The sequence below is a fragment of the Physeter macrocephalus genome, chromosome 14 (genome assembly GCF_002837175.3).
Source record: "Physeter macrocephalus isolate SW-GA chromosome 14, ASM283717v5, whole genome shotgun sequence".
In the NCBI taxonomy this organism is placed as follows: Eukaryota; Metazoa; Chordata; class Mammalia; order Artiodactyla; family Physeteridae; genus Physeter; species Physeter macrocephalus.
Window position 1 is genome coordinate 77,080,110 of NC_041227.1, and position 21,880 is coordinate 77,101,989.

A 21,880-nucleotide genomic window follows, 5' to 3' on the forward strand; every position below is an offset into this window, starting at 1 on the left:
TCAAGGGGCATCTTAATGAACAAAGAAGAGATGCCCTTTGCTCTGGAAACATTTATTTTGAAATAACTGCAAGACAAAAATGCTTAAAAAAATTGTATAGAAAAGGTCTGATTTCAGAAAAATTGTTATAATACTGAACAACTGAATGAGTTACAGGAAGAGAAGACCTACAAGATGAAAATATTATTGGAAATAACTCCTCCGGAAGATCCGCTCTTAAACAGGGTATGGGGAGTGTGAACTGGTTATCACCTTGCAGAAGGGCACGGCAGCAACATGTATCAAAGCTTTACAAAACATTCACCTTTTAACCCAGTAACTCCATTTTGGAGGAATGCAGTCTAAAGAAATAAAGCTACAAAGATTCTTGTACATACATGTTAATCCCAGCATTCTTTCTCAAATAGGGAAATATCGGCCGTCTGCTAATACAGAAATTGGTTAAATTAGGCACATGCGCATAATGGAATGAAAAGTAAGCAGTCATGAAAAATGTTCTAACAATGATTCAGCATGATTTCCCAAATTTGTTTAAAAACATGTTCATTATATATATACAGATGTAACTAGGAGGAGATATACCAAAATATTCTCACGTTAATGGTCTGCTAAGAGGACATTATCTCCAGAACTTGGTGCAAATCAGTAGGACATAGTAAACGCTCAACGCGTTGAAAATAATTAAGGGGACTACCCTGGTGGCGCAGTGGTTAAGAATCTGCCTGCCAATGCAGGGGACACGGGTTCGAGCCCTGGTCCGGGAAGATCCCACATGCCGCAGAGCAACTAAGCCCGTGCGCCACAACTACTGAGCCTGCGCTCTAGAGCCTGTGAGCCACAACTACTGAGCCTGCACTCTAGAGCTGGCAAGCCACAACTACTGAGCCCGCGAGCCACAACTACTGAGGCTGCGCTCTAGAGCCCGCGAGCCACAACTACTGAAGCCTGCGTGCCTAGAGCCTGTGCTCCGCAACAAGAGAAGCCACCGCAATGAGAAGCCAGCGCACCGCAACGAAGAGTAGCCCCTGCACACCGCAACTAGAGAAAGCCTGCATGCAGCAACGAAGACCCAACGCAGCCAAAAATAAAGTATTAAAAAAAAAAATAATTAAGAATAACTAGAAAATCCATATGCAAAGGAGGAAAGTTCAACCTGTTTTTGGCTGAATCAACATTAGTTATCTCTGATTAATGGTACCGTGTATGGTCTTTTCTTTATAGTTCTAGGTTGCGAATTTTCTAGAAGGGCCTTGTCATCACCTAAGTTATGGGGATCACAAAGAACAGATGTCCACCCCTTGCACGGCCTCCCACAGGAGCCCGTCGCAGGCGCGCGGACCCTGCTCCTGGAAGCCGAGGCCCCCCTCGAGGCCCCCCTCGAGGCCGAACTGGGCGGGCAGGGCGGCGCCAGGACCGCGGCAGAAGCGTACAAAGATGGCTGGCGGCCCGCCCCGCGCCCGGCTCCCGGAGTCCGGAGCCGAGCGCTCCCGAGCGTTCCCGAGCGCTCCCGAGCGCTCCCGAGCGTCCCCGAAGCCTAGAGGAACCCCGGGAGCCGCGCGGGCGGGAGCGGCCCCGCCTCGGAGCCTGGGAGCGGCGGCGCCGGGGCGGGGGAGGGGAGGCCGGATGTGAGTGGAGCGGCCATTTCCTGTTTCTCTGCAGTTTTCCCCAGCTTTGGGTGGTGGCTGCTGCTGGGCTCCGGCTTCCCATCGGCGGAGGGCAAGGCGGCGTGGACAGCGGCCCCGGCACTCCGCGCCCCGCCGCCCGCAGCCGCGCGCCCGCCCGCCCGCCGCGCCCCGAGCTCTCCGCTCCTCGCCTCAGCGCCCGGCCGCCGCCGCCGCGGCCCAGAGAGCGGCCCAGATGCAGGCCATCAAGTGTGTGGTGGTGGGAGACGGGTGAGTGCGCGGGCCGGCCCGGGGGTCGGGGGCCGGGGCTAGGGGCCTGCAGGGCGGGCGGGCGCCGCCGGCTGGCGTGGGGCCTGGCCGGGCCTCTCCCGGGCCGGGGGCGTGGGCCGCCACCCTCCCCGGGACCGGGCGACGCGGGCCTGGTTCTGGCTTTTTTTTTTTTTTTTTTAGTGTGTGTGGTGGGGAGGGAGGGGATCGGCGGCCGGAGGGAAAGTGAACTCCACCCTCCCGCTTTCTCCCCGGCCCGCTGACCGCCCGGCAGAACTCGCCCCGGGCCGCCACCCTCCCTTGTTTGCCTGTAGTTTGGGTGGGTTTAGGGAGTTGCCTTTCTTAAAAAAGGACCCCCTCTTGATTTTCCCATTAACCTCTCGAGTTTCACTGAGACCTTTCGTGGGACCCGGCGGTCACAGCTCGGTCGTAGGGGAGGAATATGTGCACGGGCTGGTTGGGGGTGGATCCTAAACTGATTCGCCAGGGGGTGCCTTCCGCTTGTACTTAAGCCACTTTTCTGATTTTTTAAGGGACTCTCTGTTTGCTATTAAGGTGGGGAAACTTCTAGGATTTCTAGCTGCGAGGAGCTGGGTGTGCTTAAGACGGTTCCTTTCTCGGAACGTGGTGTGGTCATACATTAAATAAAAAAGGAAAGAAAGAAAAGAAAAGAAGAAAAAGCTGGCCTTCGCCTCCTGCGTTAGGTTTGGGATGTAGCAGAACAGCCTTCCTGAGCCGGGCCGCCCTGTGACTCAAGGCAGTTCTTTTCACTGCTGTCTGTGGTGGTTCCCGGCCCTAAAGGAAGACTTGTCTTAGGCAGTTTTTTCCTCCCCTGGAAACAAGAATCTCAGTGTAAACCGAGCAAAATCGTGCGTCTCAGCATGGCTCGAGTACATGAGCGTTAACAAGGAAGCTCCAAGAAATTACTACCAGTTGCAGCAAAGTCAGAATGCAACTGGTACCTATTTGGAGTCTTGTAAAGTCGAACGAAGAGTTCTGGCATCCCTGTACCCTAAACTTGTTATAAGGGCTGGTTTGCTTTTATGCCTCTCGATGAATTGATGAGTTCTCAGGTTCTTTAGATCATTGTAAATTAGACATTTGACTTGTTTCTATAACTAATTCAGATCCATGAAGGACAATCAAACAATGATTTTTTTTAAAAAATGCCCTCTGTATCATTTGTCAGGCTCACAAATGTGAAAGATTATTGACACTTCATAGTTCTGTCTATATAATTAAAAACTGTAAGTTTCTATTTAGGAATATGTATAGTAGTTTTGTGTTTTTTTTAACCCTTTAAAAGAAAGCTTTAATTTGGGGGAAAATGTTCAGTTAATTGGTTTAACAGTGAAATCACTAAATTCATTTAAATGAAGTTTTGATCCTTTTGCTACTGAATTAACTGAGCATATGTCACTGTCTTAGAAACATTTTAAATTATCTGAATTTCCTTTAAAAAATAAGAATGCGGAATCAGTAATACATACTAGGTTTTTTTAAGTCATATTGCTGATAATCCATTACCTAATCCTAGAATGTAATATTCTTATTTGAAAAATTTAAAAACATAAGCACAGAAGACATTCAGTTTACTTAATTATACTTACAGACTACGGACCTCTACTGTTTGCCTTGGCTTGTTTATCTAGTCAAATACTTGTTGATTGCCTACTGTAGGATCTGGATCCTTCCTTCATACCCCCACCTCACCACTTATGGGGAAACCCTGAGCATATCACTCATCCCCCAAGAGAGGTGCCTCAAGGGGAAATTGTGAGGATTAAACAAGATGCTGGATATTAAGTGCCTCACAGGTGCCTGGCCCCTACTGAGTGCTTAGTGAGTGCCAGCTGCCAGTATTTTTATTATTATTGCTGTTTCTGTTACTCTGAGTCACTGCTAGGCTCTGTGGAAGGAGTGTTAGGCATAAAACACGGTGACCTAGAGTTTTCTGTCAGTTTTTTAGTACTGTATTTGACATTGATGTTGACATTAGAAGTGAAATGTACCTTTACGAAAAAAAAATGAGCTGTATTACTTTACTTTTTTTTTTTTTTTTTTTTTTTTGTGGTACGCGGGCCTTTCACTGCTGTGGCCTCTCCCGTTGCGGAGCACAGGCTCCGGACGCGCAGGCTCAGCGGCCATGGCTCACGGGCCCAGCCGCTCCGCGGCATGTGGGATCCTCCCGGACTGGGGCACGAACCCGCGTCCCCCGCATCGGCAGGCGGACTCTCAACTACTGCGCCACCAGGGAAGCCCTGTATTACTTTAAATCAGGGCTAACATGTAGCAGACATGGCTTACGTGAAAAATCTAGATATATACTTTTTCCATCAAAAATATTTTCCTGCTTTTATCTGAATAAACTATATTCCTGGTGGGAATGTTTTATTAAAAAATTGTTACAGCTGTAAGTGCAGGTCTAAATTTTGTGGTGTGAAAGTTGCTTAATGTTGTGGAATTTCAGGCAATTAGGGGCAGTTTAAGCAGGGAAGGCAAACTGGTTGAGGTTCCACAAATTGGAGGCTTCCTTATTTTAAAAATATTCTTGGGAATTCTGGTTAAAGGCTCTGTCGTAACTGTATTATAATTAGCACCAATTAGCCTATATTCTTCTTCTTCTTCTTCTTTTTTAGAACTTAGCTTCTGCCTCTGACATTGTTTTTTTTTAATTAATTAATTAATTAATTTTTGGCTGCATTGGGTCTTCGTTGCCATGCACGGGCTTTCTCTAGTTGCAGCGCGCGGGGGCTACTCTTCGTTGCGGTGCGCGGGCTTCTCATTGCCGTGGCTTCTCTTGTTGCGGAGCACGGGTTCTAGGCGCGCGACCTTCAGTAGTTGCAGCACATGGGCTCAGTAGTTGTGGCTCGTGGGCTCTAGAGTGTGGGCTCAGGAGCTGTGGCTCGTGGGCTCTAGAGCAGAGGCGCGGTAGTTGTGGCGCACGGGCTTAGCTGCTCCGAGGCATGTGGGATCTTCCCGGACCAGGGCTCGAACCCGTGTCCCCTGCATTGGCAGGCGTATTCTTAACCACTGCGCCACCAGGGAAGTCCCCAAGCCTACATTCTACTAATGGATTATTTTCTATACACCAATTCAATTGGCATTGAGTATAAAATGTGAGGTAAGTTTTGATACTTTTTAATTGTGTTAATCCTTCTGTTGATCCTGATTCTGTTAGTCCTTCCTGAACATGGGGTTTGTCACTTTAATTTGGGGAACCTCTGGCCCACTATTTTCTCTCAGCTTTACTTAGGCAAGACAGCATCTCACATTTATGATCAGCCACATTTAAAATTTTTGGCTTCACTGTGCGGCACGTGGAACTTCCCCAACCAGGGATCGAACCCGTGCCCTCTGCAGTGGAAGCCCAGAGTCCTAACCACTGGACCACCAGGGAAGTCCTGAACAGCCACTTTTAATCGTGCGTTGTTTCGGCTTTGCTTGACTGGGAGGCTGGGGGTGAGTGACTTGAGCCCCCGCCCCCCATTTCACTCCAGGTGGCGCTAGTGGTCTCTCCAGCCCAGTGTCTGATTTAGACATTGCTGTCCAGGAATTTTTTTAGCTGAGCATGATAAATGCCTTCCATGATGTCATCTTGATAGGAATGTATACCAGTTCCTGCCTACTTCCGTTGAACAAGCAGTAATGGCGTGATCCATGAATTTGTTTCTGCATTGCCTTCCAAATTTATGTTTATTATTTGAATCTGATCTTGGTTGATAAAATTCTGTGTAATGTGTTTTTTGTTGTTGTTTTAATTTCAGGTGATAATTCCAGCTAAAAGTTTGGGGTTGGGTTCAGTGAAGGAGTATCAGGAGTCCATTTTTAGAAACCAAAGCCACGCTTTATAATCTGTCTTTTGCATTAGTCAGTTAATGTCTTTGTACTTCCTACTTTTTCACCTCTGCATCATCAGGTAGCTCTAACTTAGAACTGTAGTCTTCCTAGAAAGGAAATGTTTTACCAGGGATCCTGCTACCAGGGCAGTTACCACATGTCACCAGATGGAATTTTTTCTTCCAGCATCTTAATGTGAAAAATGTCAAACATGGAAAAGTTGGAAGAATTGTGCACTGAACACTCATATACCCACCACTTAGATTCTGTAATGAAGAGTTTGCTCTATTTACTTTATCACATGGGAACATGTTCCCATTTGGGGGCAGCAGTTTAAGAGGATTTGATAGAGAAGTTGATTTTGGAAGGAGAATGGGGGTGTCACACAGTTAGATATAAATTCTTGGTTTTGAACTTTGCATCTTTAGCTGACCCATATAATTAGCTACCCCAGGGTTAGGTTTGGTGGTTCTAGAAGGACAGTCTGGAGTAACGGCTGCTTCAGATTTGAACTCTTATCGTAGGTGGCATCTTCAGCCTTGAGTGTTCTAGTAACTTCATTGTTGAGAATCTGAACTTTTTGAAGCCTCCAGTGGTGATAATGACTGGCTGTCTCTAAGTTGGTTGGAATGTCCCCTGTTGGTGGCAGAACATCAGAATTTCAGTTAGGGTTCTGTGTTTTTGTAGCACTAAATTGCTCTGTTAATCCATACATTTTCTGAACTTACTCTCTGCGTAGTTATACATTTACTGAAGGGCTGGTGTCTTCAGTAAATGTATAACTGAAGTCCCCAAAACCCATTTCTTGGCATAAATTGAGGACTTTCATTCAGGGTCTTTCATTAATGCAATAAGTATAAATATATATTTGATACTTATAATTCACATTCCACTACATTCCATTAATTTGTTCTTAAGATCCTAGGTACTTTTAGGGGTTAGGGGAGGGGGAATTAGAAGAAAGTCAGAAGTAACAAAATTCCAGTTATAAATAAGTACTAGGGATGTAATGTACAACATGATAAAGGTAATTAACACTGCTGTATGTTATAGATGAAAGTTGTTAAGAGAATAAATCCTAAGAGTTCTCATCACAAGGAAAAAAAATTTGTTTCTATTTCTTTAATGTTGTACCTTTAAGAGATGATAGATGTTCACTAAACCTATTGTGGTAATCATTTCATGATGTATATAAGTTGAATCGTTGTTAAACGCCTTAAACTTATATAGTGCTGTATGTAAAATGTACCGCAGTAAAACTGGGGAAAAAAGATCTAGGTACTTTTAGACAGCAATACAGGCTCCTTATTTTGGTTTACAATAGTCATTGGAGAAATCTGGTTTTTCTGTCCTACTAAGATCAATTTATCTTTTTTATTTTTATTTTTTTAATTATTTAATTATTTGTTTATTTTTTTTGCGGTACGCGGGCCTCTCACTGTTGTGGCCTCTCCCGTTGCGGAGCACAGGCTCCGGACGCGCAGGCTCAGCGGCCATGGCTCACGGGCCCAGCCGCTCCGCGGCATGTGGGATCTTCCCGGACCGGGGCACGAACCCGTGTCCCCTGCATCGGCAGGTGGACTCTCAACCACTGCGCCACCAGGGAAGCCCATCTTTTTTATTTTTTTAAGGCAATGCAGAATCTTCTTTTTGAGTTTCCTGGAGCCCTTACTATTTTCCTTCCTTCCTTCCTTCCTTCCTTCCTCCCTTCCTCCCTTCCTCCCTTCCTCCCTTCCTCCCTTCCTCCCTCCCTTCCTCCCTCCCTCCCTCCCTCATTAGTTCCCCCATCAGGGCTCGAACCCATGCTCCCTCCCTCCCTCCCTCCCTCCCTCATTAGTTCCCCCATCAGGGCTCGAACCCATGCTCCCTGCAGTGGAAGCACAGAGTCTTAACCACTGGACTGCCAGGGAAGTCCATCCCTTACTTTTTTAAAAAAATAAATTTATTTATTTTATTTTTGGCTGCCTTGGGTCTTGGTTGCTGTGCGCGCGGTCTTTTCTCTGGTTGCGGCGAGCGGGGGCTACTCTTTGTTGCCGTGCGAGGGCTTCTCATTGCAGTGGCTTCTTGTTGCAGAGCAAGGGCTCTAGGCGCATGGGCTTCAGTAGTTGTGGCACGTGGACTCAGTAGTTGTGGCCCACAGGCTTTATTGCTCCGCGGCATGTGGGATCTTCCTGCACCGGGGCTCGAACCCGTGTCCCCTGCGTGGGCAGGCACATTCTTAACCACTGCACCACCAGGGAAGCCCCATCCCTTAATTTTTTAACGTGAGGAAATTGCCAGTGTTTCCAGATTTATCGATTTTTATGTGCTTTTAAGTTTTGGTTTATAGGTTTCAGGAAGTAACACTGAAGTTTACCGAAAATATTTTAAGGAAAAGTTTTCCTTGAGGTTCTCCTAATGGAAAAATAAAGGACATAGTAGGAACATAATTTACTGGCTTGGTCTTGATTATTTCTACAAGGTAGAGCAGAGGCACAGATAGGTTAAAAAAAATGTGCTCAATCGCCATTAGATTAAAATGTTGTGTGATGACTCACTGTCACTTAAAACTTAAATATTTTCTATCTACATTGTCAACTTTGTAACCTGTAAAAGAACTAGTGACAGTTGCGATTATTTATCACAAATAAGATACTTCTGAAATAAAAAAAAAATGTGTTTATGTGAATGTTCTTCTAGTAGACTCATGTTCACTTTCTAGAGTTACAGCATCTTTCAAAGATTAAAAAGAGACCGAACAGAGTAGTTAAATATATGAAATTGGAAATTCCAAAGCAAATAGTAACTTCCAGAAATTATGCAGCAGCATCAGTCAAGACTGACCAAATAACTGATTCCGTTCTTTCTGTGGGGAAAAGCTGTGACTTTGTCTAGAGCCGATGTTGACTTTGGCCTCTAGCATTTATTTGTGGAGTGTGTTTAAAAGTGGTGAATAAATACACTAATGGGACGTAAATAAGCTTTTCTTTTCATCTGTTTTTTAAAATTAAGTAAACATTTAAATCAAAGATTGGACATGTACTTATTTTAAAAGTCAGAATTTTATACTTTACTAATTTTCTTATAGAATACAGCTTTTTAGCAAATGATGATTGGTAATAAAATTTCATTTATTATCAGGTGATGCCAGTACCTTGAATTCCTTTACAGTTAAACCTTTCAAAAGGTGAAGCCTCAGCTGACGGTGGAGTTTCAGGAAAAGAAATTTTGGAGCATTTAAAACACAGTTGGTGGTATTTATAGTGATGGCTTTGTTCCTCATACATATAGGAGAGTCTTAGGACAGGGTCTTGAAGTGAAACTGTGACATTTTAACATAACAGTTAAAACTTTTAGAGCTTCTTATCTTTGACATTAAGAGGCCATAACTATTAACATTTTTACACAGCAACATTTGTAATTTTGAAAAGAGATTCACTTATCATGGCCTTAGAGTCCACTCTCTTCCTCAGCTACCACCGCCAGCCCCTGGCCAAGCCACGCTTGTTCTGCCCCACGTCTCGGTAGCTCTTGGAGCGGCCCACTTCTCTGCACCCTGAAACCCCCTCCACGGTCCAGGCCACCAGGGCTGGTTCCTGGAACACAGTGGCAGCTGCTTCCTTGTTTTCAGCCTCCAGTTTCAGCTTCTTTGGTCCTCTTTCCACAGTCATCAGAGGCTTCTTCTAAAAATGCAAATCTAATGGTTTCTTGGCACCTAAAATCTTCTGTTACTTCCCAAGTAGGATCAAGTTCCAGGCCCTTAACGAGAAGAGAGGACAACTTCTTCAGATTTCCCTCTGCCACTTCCCCCTTCTTTCTTCGTCCTTCAGTTTTACTGAGCTTCTTGTAGTCTGGGTCTCCCCATGTGCTGCTGCGTTTGCCTAGAATGTTCCTCCTTGCTGTGTCCCCACTCGTCATCAGTCTCAATGACATTGCTGCCTCCTCTGCCCCCAAGACTAGGTTAGATCCCTTTGCTGTACATTTCCAGAGCATCTTTAGTAACACTTATCACACCTATAATTTTATGTAATGACTGCATTTTTCATTTTTTAGTTTAATATCTGCACAAGTTCCATGAGATCTTATTCATTGCAGTATCTTTAGCACCTAGTGTACTTCTGGCATAGCGCCCAATTTGTTGGTATGGATTGAAATTGCATTAATGCTCACAATAGTTTGGTGATGGAGTTGGTAGTTTTGCATCCATCTTACAATTGAGAAAATTGAGGCATAAGGAAGTTGAAACTTAAACAATTCCAGCCAGTAAGTGGTAGAGTTGGCTGTGGGTCACACATCTGGGTCAGTGACTTCAGATATCTCAGACTCCTATTCATTCAGGTTTTTGTTTTTTTTTTAACATTCTAAGCTTTTAACAAAATGTATGGCCAATGAGTCATTTCTGTTTAGAAAGCCTTTAGGAGTTGGACGCTAGCTCCTGATGATGTCATGTTTGACTATGAGGTCTTTGGGGTGAGGGAGTTCCAGCTTTTGTTAAGCCTTGATAATGTTATGAGTGCAGCAAGTATTGGCAAGGCCACCTGGGCCTGTAATCCGCTCTTGTTGAGAGGTTTTTGCTAAGAGTGCAAGGAGAATAGAGAAGTACTTAACTTCTTTACTGTGAGTCCTAATTTATAGTAGTAGTTGAGATTGAACAACAAAATCTTAATGACTCAGAACTCCAGTGTATCTCGTGACCTTGGTGAGCCAACAGAGGACAGCAGGGAGATGGGCCCGTGTAAGGAGCATTTACTTGGTGAGCCCTTGGGAGGCCAGGGGCTCTGAGAAGCCCCTGAAGCCACCCTGTGAATGTTGTAAAATTTGGAGAACGTGTGTTGGCTACTGGTGCAGTGATGGTCTTAATTTTTAGGTGATACCCCTGAAAAAATTTTCAAGTGGTTGGGAGACTTTCATTACCACCCTGGCACACTGTATCTGCTTCCAGTTGTGCAGGAGGCCCTCCTGTCTCGGGAGTATTTCTACACTCTTCTCTGTTACTTCTCCTCTTTGCAGCTATTTGGGAAGTTTACTCCAGTGTCCCTGAGCCATTAATTAATATGTCGGGAACGTAATGTGTTAGCTGCTCTAAAAGTTTATGGTGGATGTGAGGATGTGGCAAGGTGGCACGTGAATGCAGATGAATTAAAGTGGGAGCAGCTGTGTGTGGTGGTTGGTGACGAAGCACTCTCTTCAGAGAACAGTTGTCACTGATGGCCAGAGGGAAGGCTTTAGGAAGGCGGTGGATTTGAGCTGCCACTCGGAGGCAGCAAAATATATTACTTAGCAGCAGAATGGAAGCTGGGGGGGAAAGCTATGTTTGCATATTAGTAGTCATCAAAATAATTTGAGGATAGATTTGCAGATTCTTGGATGAAAGCCTTCTAGAGATCTTCACAGGAGAGACTTTCAGTTTAAAAATACTTTTCCTGGGGACATCTCTCGTGGTGCAGTGGTCAAGAATCCGCCTGCCAATGCAGGGGACACGGGTTCGATCCCTGGTCCGGGAAGATCCCACATGCTGCGGAGTAACTAAGCCCGCGAGCCACAGCTACGGAGCCCGTATGCCTCATCTACTGAAGCCCACGCACCTGGATCCCGTGCTCCGCAACAAGAGAAGTCACCAAAATGCCCGTGCAGTGCAATGAAGAGTGGCCCCTGCTCGCCGCAACTAGAGAAAGCCAGTGCACAGCAGCGAAGACCCAACACAGCCATCAATCAATCAGTCAATTTAAAATACTGTTCCTGTTCAACCTTGTGCTTATTAACAAGTATTTCTTGACTACTAGTGCTAATACCTAAAGCCAGAACAGAGTGTGAAGCCTCTGGGCTCTGCCTTTCTGAGTAGTTCTAGTTTGTTTACTTTAAATTTCAGGATAAAACTATGTGTAGTGTTAAATAAAAGGTTATAGAAACTGTTTAGGGTTAAGTACTTGATGTATACTTCTTGATTTTTCTATAAGTTATTTTCACCAAATAATGAAATCTAAGACTGCATTCATGTTGACTAAGCAACTTACACCGTTTTTCTCTCTCTTTAGAGCTGTAGGTAAAACTTGCCTCCTGATCAGTTATACGACCAATGCCTTTCCTGGAGAGTATATCCCTACTGTGTAAGTATCCTGAGTTAAACTGGAAGTTAACGTGTCTGTGATATGTTGCTTTGGATTCTGTTGACCTTTCTTCTGCTCTGCCTTTCTTAATCCTCATGCAAACAGGTGTGATTAATTTTCCTTTCAGTCACTGAGGTCTCATAAGGTATTTGGACTTTAAAAAAATACTTAATCTAATGTAAAGTTTCTGCACAGTGATGAAGCACACAGCTTTCCTAATTGGTTTTTAGAGATTCAGGAAGTGAAAGTTAAACCAACTGTGAAGTACAGAGACTGGATAATATAAGAGTTTCGGATAAGTTTGGCTTTCTGGGCTCTGTGTGAAGGTTCAAGGAACTGGAACAAAATACTCCATTATGTTTTAATTGGCCTTTTCTGGCAGTAATCCAACGGTTACATGTCACTGTTGAGTTATTGGGCTTTGGAATTGAAACCAGGGTGTGTGTGCGTGGTGGGGTGTAGAGTGGGGGGACGGATGGGAGGATGGAATCAGCTACTGAGCTGCTTATTCCCTGTAGGCAGCAGAACTGGGCGGGGGTGGAAAAGTGCTTTTCTGATGATGGGGTTACCAGGGAGCCTCATAACGCACCGCCCTGCTGCCGGGAGCTCTGTCCTCATGGCTGTGGCGCTGGTGGAGAGGAAACGCCTCACTTCCCACTGCGCTCACCCCCTCAGACACAACAGGCACATCTCGGTGTCCTGTGTGTGTTTTAATATAAGTGGGATCACACTATCCTGAATTTATGGTGGGGACTTTCTTAATCTCCACATGTAGCTAGAGCTAAATCATTAACAGCTGTTACTGACTGAAGTGCTGTAGCGGACTTAACCACTGGTCACTTGGCGTTGCAAACAGGGCTAAACATCATTGCACGTGTCTCTGTGCACATGTGATAGATAATTAGAGGAACTGTGGCAAAGCAAAGGAATGGACACTTTACACTTTGATAGATGCTGCCCAGTTGCTGTCCCAAAGGCTGTCACTTTGAGCAGCTGTGACTGAAACACCCCCTTCATACATACTGTGGTTAACATGAGTTGAAAAAAGTGACCTCACCATTTGCATTTCTGGTCACCGGTGAGGTTAAAATCTTTTGAATGTTTACTGTCCGTGTATCATAGTCTTCTGTGAATTGCCTTTTGAAATCCCTTGCTTGTTTTTCCACCGAAAATTCTTCTTACTGATGGGACTTGTGTGTGTGAGACATAATTACCCCTCTGTCTCTCATTTGTCTTTGAACTTCGTTATGGCGTCCTCTGCTTTTTTATGTAAACATGCCATTCTGCCTTTTCCCTGAGTTTAATGTCTTATTAAAAATGTTCTGTAGGATTTTTGTAGCTGAAGTTTTTATTTTTCATTCATTTAGAGTTTATTTTTTGGTATGGTATGAGGCAGGAACCTGATTCTTCTTCACAGGTTGAAAAAAAAAAAAAAAGTCCCAGTACAGTTTATTGACTAATCTATCATCTTCCCACTGAAGCAGGAATACAGCATATGAAACCTTTTCTTTATGAAAGCTGGTTTGGTCATTAACTTTTATAAATCACAATGGAACTTACTCAGACCATGACTTCGCTGTCACGGTGTAGTAAGATCCTAAGTTTTAGTCTTAAGTATGCAAACTTTAATTCTGGAATTCTATTTTAAAGGCTGATGTGTTGTATTCTGCTTGGCACTTGCCCTGGTTTACCTTGTGATGCCAGATTTTAATGAGCTACTCCATGGTACTCGCCGTAATTTTTTAATGTCAACCTTATTTTCCCCCTGTCAGCCTGTAGGCCTTCTAGGCTTCCTCTTCTGACAGACTCATTTGGGTGTAGCAGCCTCAAATTACTTTAAATACCTGTGTGAACTCACTTTGAAAACGTTACACAGTAGCTTCTCAGATCCAGTTTGCTTTGCGTTACCCTGCACTTTGGTCGCAGGGTGGATGACCACGGCTCAGCTTGGGGGAGGGGTGTCTTCTGGAAACACTGCCAGTGCAGCCGTCCTGGCGTGCCCCTAACTGAGAATGACTCACGCGTGTACCTGGAAAAGTCAACACGTGGGGATTGAAAGAGAGATTAATTGTATACTTTATTTCTTCCTGGGGAGTAAAACCTTAATGTTCTCTTCATTAAAGGCACGCAGGTTTTTATTGCTGACAGCGAGTTGTTTTGGTTAAATTTAGTAGCTTGTTCCTGTTTCTCGGGTGTTGTTCTCAAGCGCTGCCTTTGTTGCCCTTGCACTCCAGTTCCCGCTTTCCCTGTGCTTCTCAGCCCTTGGGAGGCCTCGCCTCGCACCTGCGGGCTGGGCTGGGCGTCTGTGGGCCTGGCCGCCTCTGGGCCTGCCTCGGCCTCCAGCTCTCTCTACCCTGCAACCCCAGCCTGGGCCCCACTCGGCTCCCAGGTCTGTGCCTTGCGCTCCACGACTAGAGACCAGCCATTTTCACTCTGTCCCACAGCTTTGACAACTATTCTGCCAATGTCATGGTGGATGGAAAACCGGTGAATCTGGGCTTGTGGGATACAGCTGGACAAGAAGATTATGACCGATTACGTCCCCTATCCTATCCGCAAACGGTAAGGAGCATGACTGATTTTTAGTTTGTTCTTTACAATTCCTGTTTATTTAATTAATTCATATCACCTCTGGATTTGCTTATATTGCCATCTTTTGGGTATATCGAGTAATAACCAATAACGTTCAATTAGTTCAATAGTGAATATCTGCCTAGATGCAAACCAGGATTTTGCTTTTTATTTTTTGAGCATTACCAGTTATTAACTATGGCGCTGTGCGTTTTACATTCTTCCGTGTAGTTTTAGGACAGCTGTGTGAAGTAGTTACTGTTCTGTTTTGGCTAAATAGTTTAAGAGCAATTAGTTTCCAGATCAGTTTGCTTTGTGACAGTTTCGTACCACAGAATCAAATCAAGCAGAGTGAAGATTAAGGTTTCTTTAGATCAAGTTAGTAACCAATCTGACAGGTTTAATACTGTTTTTCTATAAAATACATGTTCGTTTTTTGCAGCTTTAGTACCTAAATCTTCTCAATGTAGATTGAGGTTTTAGCTTTATAAAAATGTGTCCACTGTGTCCAGTTAGAAAACTGTTAGATTGGGTTTGCTTGCCTATCAGCTAGTAGCTCATCTCTTTACCAGAGCTAATTATATGGGGCAGTAGCTGGTGGACACATGGTCAGAGCCACTTTTCTCTCCATAAGCAGTTGTCTTACTTGTATCATTTTCTTCTTGTTACATGTCTGTTCTTTGTTTTAAAAGTGCTTTTTAAAGCAGCTTTGGAGAGTTAGTGACCAACTGGCCAGGGCAGTTTGCACAGAGGCAGTTGAGCGAATTCCTCTGGTTCAAATTCCGCCCTCCCCTTCCTCGCCCTGTGACCGGGCAGATTTCTTCACCTCTAGTCTTGCCCCGTTCCTCGCAGGGCTGGATGAGTATAGATGTAGAGCGTAGAGCACGGGGAACAGCCCCAGGCGTGTCGCTGCTGTTGGGGCTCCTCCTTGTGTTGGTGTAGCTGTGCTGGTAGATGTGGGGAGGCCCTCGGTTCCGAGCTGCATCCAGAGGAGAGGAGGATGCAGGACTTGCTCTCAGCGAGCCGGGCAGCCAGAGGTGTTGGGGTCAGGGAAACATCCCGAGAAGTCTGGCCTCCGCCCTTGCACTGATTTAATTATCACTTTGTTCTTGGGGGTGGGGGGAGTGTGAGTGGAAAGAACTAATTAGTTCTAGTCTACCCAGATCTTGTTTTTTTGCTTTTGAAATACGGCTTTTTCCAAGCAAAACTTATTGTCTTTTCCATGTGCTTTCTGCTAGAGGAATTGCCAAGTTTGTTTGTTTGTTTGTTTCTTTTTTTCTTTCCTTCCTTCCTTCCTCCTTTCCTTTCCTTCCTTCCTTCCTTCTTTCTTCCCTTCCTCCTTTCCTTTCCTTCCTTTCCTCCCTTTCCTCCCTCCCTCCCTCCCTCAGCATGCGGGATCTTAGTTCCCCGACCAGGGGTTGAACGCACACCCATTGCATTACAAGTGTGGAGTCTTAACCACTGGACCGCCAGGGAAGTTCAAGCACAGTTTCTTTAAGCTGTAGATTTTTGCTGATTGTCCTTTAGCTGAATTCTAGGAAGAGTGCTAAACAAAGACCAAAACCATAAAATGGGAAGCTTGAATTGGCTGGCTTCTCAGTTAATCTCCAGGTAAAAGTTAACTATGATTACGTATTAAAAATCAGCCCATAGTCACCAAATGGTTTGAATTCTTCAGTATTTTTCAGTAGAATAGTTTAGGAAACTGTTCCATCCCCAGTGGGTGCTTGCTGAGGCCAGGTTTCAAAGGCATCTGCGTTGAGTGGTAGAGTAGGAGTCCCCAGTCAACTGGATACATGTGGGAGGCCGGCGTGTCTCTACTGAGAAATGAGAACCATCTGCTGTGACTCAGGGGGCCCAGGGCAGGGTGCGGCGGCTTCCCCTGAGGCAGTCACTCGCAGTAAGTCCCAGGTGAGGAGGCGGGATCCCCGCTTTGAATGCCGAAGAACACCTAGGTAAGTGACACATTGAATCAGGCTGTAGTGTGGGGGCCTGAAATCCAAGTGGGTGTTGTCCTTTCGGGGCCAGGACTTGAACTTTTCACATCCCATCTGGGGAAGGCAGTGGACCTGCACCGCAGCGTGTAACCCACCCCTCGCCAGCTTAGGAGCAGAGTGGGGCGGGCACCCAACTAGCAGTTAAAGCTGTGCCTGCCTGGACTCCTTTGGAGACAAGAGGGTTATCTTGGCTACTGAGGGCCGCCCCGAGCGCTGAGCTGCTGGGGCCTGGAGGGTCTCCTTCCTTGGGCCATGCTGTCCTGCCAGGAGGAGCGGACCCTGGAAGTGATAGGCTGGCACCTGGATTTCTTCTTGGCAGAGAGAAACCTCTGAACTTTGTACTAAATAAAACCCGGTCTCTGGTTTGCAGGCCTGTTTCTGTGGCTCATCCGTGACTCTGCCCTGACCCACTCCTGAAGGGCCAACTGGATGATTTTATACCAAGATCTCCCCACTCTCTAGGTCTTTGTGACCTACAAAGAGACGTGTGTTTCCTGTGGTCATTTAATCCTGGCATCCTCTGTGTAGCTGAGTTAAAACTGTTTAAACCATTAGCTTCCACTTGGTTCTCCAAAAGGTGGTGGGCACAGTGTCATCATTCAGAGCGGTGAGGTCCAGCCCCCTCATTCTCCTGGGAGAGGCTGGTCCATTTGCGGACGGCGCCACGGGCAGGCGGGCAGGAGCGCCAAGGGCTGCTGTCATTTTGGGGCCTGTGAGGGAGGTCAGGCTGCGGCACGGGAGTCGAGGTCGGTGGAGGCCCAGGGGTGTCTGGTGTGGGGAGGACAGGCCGCCATGGAGGGAGAGTAGCCTTCAAACCCAAGGGGAGATGGGCCTGAGACCCAAGACAGCAGCTCAGAAGGAATGACGCCGCTCCAGGACACGGAGTGACCCTGTGAGGAGGGCTGAGGGCAGGAGGACAGTGCGAACGGCGTGGGGCGTCGGGCCTGGGGCGTCAGGCCGGAGGGCAGAGCCGGAGGGACTGGGCGCTGGGCGGTTAGTCGTCAGAGCGCTCGAGGCGTTTTCTTCAAGCCGCGTTTGGGCTGGAGGCAGAAGGGAGAGGAAGGCACAGGCAGACGGTGTCACGTTAACATAGGACGGAAAGCACGTTTCTTCTCCATTAGAAAGATGTTCTGAAAGATGGAAAAGGGTAGAACAGATGTGGTTAAAGGATATTTTGAAGCTGAGTTTTTGTGGCCGATCCCCATGAGTCCCTGTATCACAGTGAAGCTTTGGCATCACTTCAGGGTCTCGGGAGGACCAGGCTTCAAAAATAGCCCAAAGATGAAATCAGAATAGTTAGAGAAACTTTAACATTCGCTTTAAATTGTAAATCGGAGAAGCTTGAGTGAGATGAAATTAAAATAGTTGTCTCGCCTTTCTCTTGATTCTAGAATTCCAGGTTCTCTGTTGCTGAAGAGTAAGTCTTCAGTTCTTATTGGAACAGAGGAGTGAATTGAAAGCACAGTGATACACGCTGGAAGTGCGGTCACTTCTGGGCGGCCCCTCCATGCACACGGGGGCGGGAGCAGCGCTGTCCTTTCAGTAGAGCAGGTCCCTGAATTTGAGCCGCACTCCCGTGAGGTCACAGCCCTCACACCCGGCCGCCTTCCTGGACAGCGTCTCGGCCGAGAGGCCTGCTGTGCACACGGCCGCGTCTCCTGTTGGCTCCAGCTGGGCTCCTGTCTGCGAAGTTGGCCGGGGAGCTTTGAGCTTTGAGAGGTGTGCCGTTGCTGATGGACACCCTCGCTGAGGGTGGGACACCCCTCTGGCACGTCCTTGCTGAGCGGAAGCCATGGGCTTCATGCTGGGGAAGGAACCTCCCTGTGCCACCACAGGTTGAAGGCGCGCCCCAGTCTCCACCGTCTCTGACCTTCACAGGGTGACGGAGCGATTCAGCAGCGCCTGGCGTTATAGACCCTCTAGATCATCATCTGCTTTTAGATCCCTTGGGAGGGTTGAGACAAAATTCAGATGAAGAATAGGTAACTGGTTATATTGATTTTTCTTCTCGCTTTTTACTAAACTCAAACAAAGTTCTCATGCATTACTAGGTTGGAGAAACGTATGGTAAGGATATACCCTCCAGGGGCAAAGACAAGCCGATTGCCGTATGTAAAACTTTCAATCGACTTCAGTTTCAAGCTTTATCTGTTCTCTCGTTTCACTTAGTTTTCCTAGGATTTCCTATTGAGCCTCACGTTCCTTGAGTGTTTTATATTTAACGCACTCAAGGTTGGGGTTTTGCCTGGCAGTTTACCTACTGGCTTGAATCAGAGCAGTGTGTGAACTGCTTTCCTCCTCCTCCCAGGGGACAGGAGGGGCTGTCGTGAAAGGGCCCCTGTCCAGGCTGGTTGGGGAAGGAGTGCGGAGGCTCTACCTTGCAGCTCACGTGGCCCGAGTGCTTGACGGGAGCGGGACTAACCACGCTCTGGGCCCTCCTTCCTCCCACTTTGGTGTCTGGTGCAGGGCCTGTGGGCGAGGCTGCGCAGCGCTGGTGAGCTAACCCACCCCCGCTTTGAGATGATGTGATCAGCCCAGGTGCCGAGATGCTGTGGCGATTCTTGGACAAGCTTGTGCATGTGCTAGCATTTTCAGTGTCATTTACGAAACGCTATTGTGTGGGATGTTTCTTCCCTTTCAGGTACAAGATATCAGCTGGATGATCGAAAGTGTTAACTTGGGAACTGTGTGCATTTCACGGAGTAGCCTAATTGCCTTTTTCCAGAAAAGTGTTTCATAAATCTAGCATTTTAGAAACTCTTAGGCATTTTTTAATATGGGTAAATATTTAAATTTCACTTTTTCTTTTTTGTCCACGCCTTGTGGCATGTGGGATCTTCATTCCCTGGACCAGGGATCAGACCTTTCCCCCCCTGCAGTGGAAGCGCGGAGTCCTAACCACTGGACTGCCAGGGAAGTCCCAAATTTCACTTTTTACCCAATACGGTGCAAGTTTTCCGGAGGCCCCGCTTGGGTCTGAGAAGCTCTGACAGCTGGCAAGACGCCACTTACATACCAGATCGTCCTCCCTCCCAGAGGGACGTGCCTGTTTAGCGAATTCTTGAGACCCGGCTTTGTGCCTGGGACTTGGACGGCAGTTCTTTAAGAAGCAGCTTAATTGGAACCCAGTGACCATCTAAAAATGTTTGTACTTAAGATTCTGATGGGAGCGTAATGAAAAGCATACCATTTGAGGATAACAGTTTTTAATTTGAATCTGCTTTTGACGGACTGAAACCAAGTTTTATAGAAATATTGCCATAGTACCTGACACTCGTTTTTGTCCCCGTGTAGTAACAGAGCATTAAGTTAGTTCCCGGTGGGAGTTGGGAAGGATGGAAAAGAGGCCTCCCAGGGGTCTAAATTTGATGTCTCTCTGTAGCCTCGAGTAACTTCTAGCATATTTCGTCCTCCCCTTCTCACTGGTAACTGGTGCTTCACATTGCTGGTTCTGGTCTGGGAGCGTCTGACTACACTGCAGGCGTGTCGGGGAGAAGGCTTGCGCCACGGTTGCTGGTGTGCAGCGTATGCCCTGGTCCCATGCTTCCCTCCCAGCAGCACTCAGGAAGCAAAGTGCATTCCTCACTGTAAGACGATTTTCTAAACACCTCCCTGTGTTTTCTTTTTATAGGATGTATTCTTGATTTGCTTTTCTCTTGTGAGTCCTGCATCATTTGAAAATGTTCGTGCAAAGGTAAGTGGGATTTTTTAGAAAAATATTTTGTTACATAATGTTACTCTCAGGAAGAAACATTAAAAAATAAAATACCATTTACTGATAGAAACTTTCAGTTATTTAAGTTGATTTTAGTAATTCTACTATTTAGGTAATTTTTTACATAAGTAATCAGTTTTTTAGGTACAGGACTTGAGTATGCAGAGTTCTAAAGCCTCAAGGTCTGATTCAGAAGTGCCGTGTTCCTGGTTAAAATAATGAAGCACTTCGGGGTCGGTCTAATAAAAATAATGACCATACTTTCTACTCTGGCATCTTTCATGAACTTAGTGAAAATGACGGGTGAGAGGCCCTTCAGTTGGGATCCGGGACGTGTCTGGTGGGGGTAATGGAGGCAGAGCTGAGACCTGGGTCCAGATAGTTTTATTCTCATCCTTGAATACGTAAGGGACTTTGAGATGACCTAAGAACCGGGTCAAAAACAAAGTAGTTTGCGGGGGGTGGGGGTCGTCCCTCCTCTCTCCTCTCTCACGGACAAGTAGAACTGTCAGTAGGGGTGTGAGTCCTGGGCTCCAGGCTGGCTAGGGACACACCGCAGCCAGTCGGTGGTTCTGGAGGGTGTGAGCTAGGCGAGGGGATGCGGTGACCAAGTGGGTGGTTGATGCAGTTGGGCACCTGTGTGGATACAGTTCAGGCGAGGGCGGTTCCCAAGGAGAGGCTGACTGCCTCCTCTGCTGGTGCCTAGTGGTACCCTGAAGTGCGACACCACTGTCCCAACACTCCTATCATCCTGGTGGGGACGAAACTTGATCTGAGGGATGATAAAGACACGATTGAGAAACTGAAGGAGAAGAAGCTGACACCCATCACCTACCCACAGGGCTTGGCCATGGCCAAGGAGATCGGTATGGAACCCCCATTGTCATGTCTGCTTTGCCCACGTTTTTATTTTCGTGATGGAGGCTGCAGTCCCGCCTGGGGAAGTGGACTCGGGGTCTGGCTTGCCTTTCGGGACCCCGCAGAGCAGGGCCCTCGGTGCCATGTCAGGGTGGGGGGCGCCCCCGTTCTGATCTGAGGGTGAGGCTGTGTTTCCCACAGGTGCCGTCAAATACCTGGAATGCTCGGCGCTCACGCAGCGAGGTCTCAAGACGGTGTTTGATGAAGCTATCCGGGCGGTTCTCTGCCCACCCCCCGTCAAGAAGAGGAAGAGAAAATGCCTGCTGTTGTGAATGTCCGGGCCCCTCCCGCCTGTCCCGTCCCCCAGGACCCTTTGTACGCTTTGCTCAAACGGTGGAGCCTTCGCACTCAATGCCAAGTTTTTGTTACAGATTAGTTTTTCCATAAAACCGTTTTGAACCAATCAGTAATTTCTAGGTTTTGTTTGTTTAAAGTGTAAGAGTTCAAACTTTCACATTCTATTAAAGTTTAGCCCTAAAATGACAAGCTTCCTTAAAGCCTTATTTTTCAAAGCCCCTATTCTTGCTCAGATTAAGAGTTGCCAAAATACCTTGTGAACTAAGTTGCACTGCTGGGCTAAGAACACTAACCACTAAACTGTTTAAAGACCTTTGTTTGGAAGAGACTGTAGCTTCTGAGGCAGGAGATGCAGACGCTCGCTAATGAGTTTCAGACGTGAAGAGCAGTACAGCCTCCTTCCTGAAACGTTGTCATTTAATGCATCCTGATTTACCAGTCTGTGTTCACTACCTAACATTGTACTTTACATCATAATGAATGAATGTAACAGCTCAGGTCTTTGGATCAATCTTTTTGATTTCATAGTGAGATTTTTTAGAACAAATTAGTGTATTAGCTTTTGTG

General features: G+C 46.4%; 1 protein-coding gene across 2 annotated transcripts; it reads left to right on the forward strand.

Moving 5' to 3' along the window:
• The first annotated feature begins 1,616 nt into the window (after positions 1-1,616).
• Positions 1,617-21,499, forward strand: RAC1 (Rac family small GTPase 1). 2 transcript variants are annotated; one of them, XM_055090619.1, is made up of 7 exons: positions 1,617-1,892; positions 11,744-11,815; positions 14,260-14,377; positions 18,435-18,491; positions 20,015-20,077; positions 20,805-20,964; positions 21,158-21,499. In XM_055090619.1, exons 1-7 carry the CDS (start codon positions 1,858-1,860, stop codon positions 21,286-21,288), a joined length of 636 nt encoding a protein of 211 aa, XP_054946594.1. In that variant the 5' UTR covers positions 1,617-1,857; the 3' UTR covers positions 21,289-21,499. The 2 variants fall into 2 exon arrangements, with proteins under 2 accessions (XP_054946594.1, XP_023976059.1); XM_024120291.3 differs by lacking the exon at positions 18,435-18,491 and having other exon boundaries at positions 1,620-1,892.
• Positions 21,500-21,880: the final 381 nt, after the last annotated feature.

What these genes read in the sequence shown, in the direction of transcription:
- RAC1 (XM_055090619.1), top strand. Translation starts at nt 1,858, where the DNA reads ATGCAGGCCATCAAGTGTGTGGTGGTGGGAGACGG. An exon ending in CCCTATCCTATCCGCAAACG is followed by an intron (nt 14,378 to 18,434) that starts GTAAGGAGCATG and finishes ATGCATTACTAG; the next exon opens with GTTGGAGAAACGTATGGTAA. An exon ending in GCAAAGACAAGCCGATTGCC is followed by an intron (nt 18,492 to 20,014) that starts GTATGTAAAACT and finishes TTCTTTTTATAG; the next exon opens with GATGTATTCTTGATTTGCTT.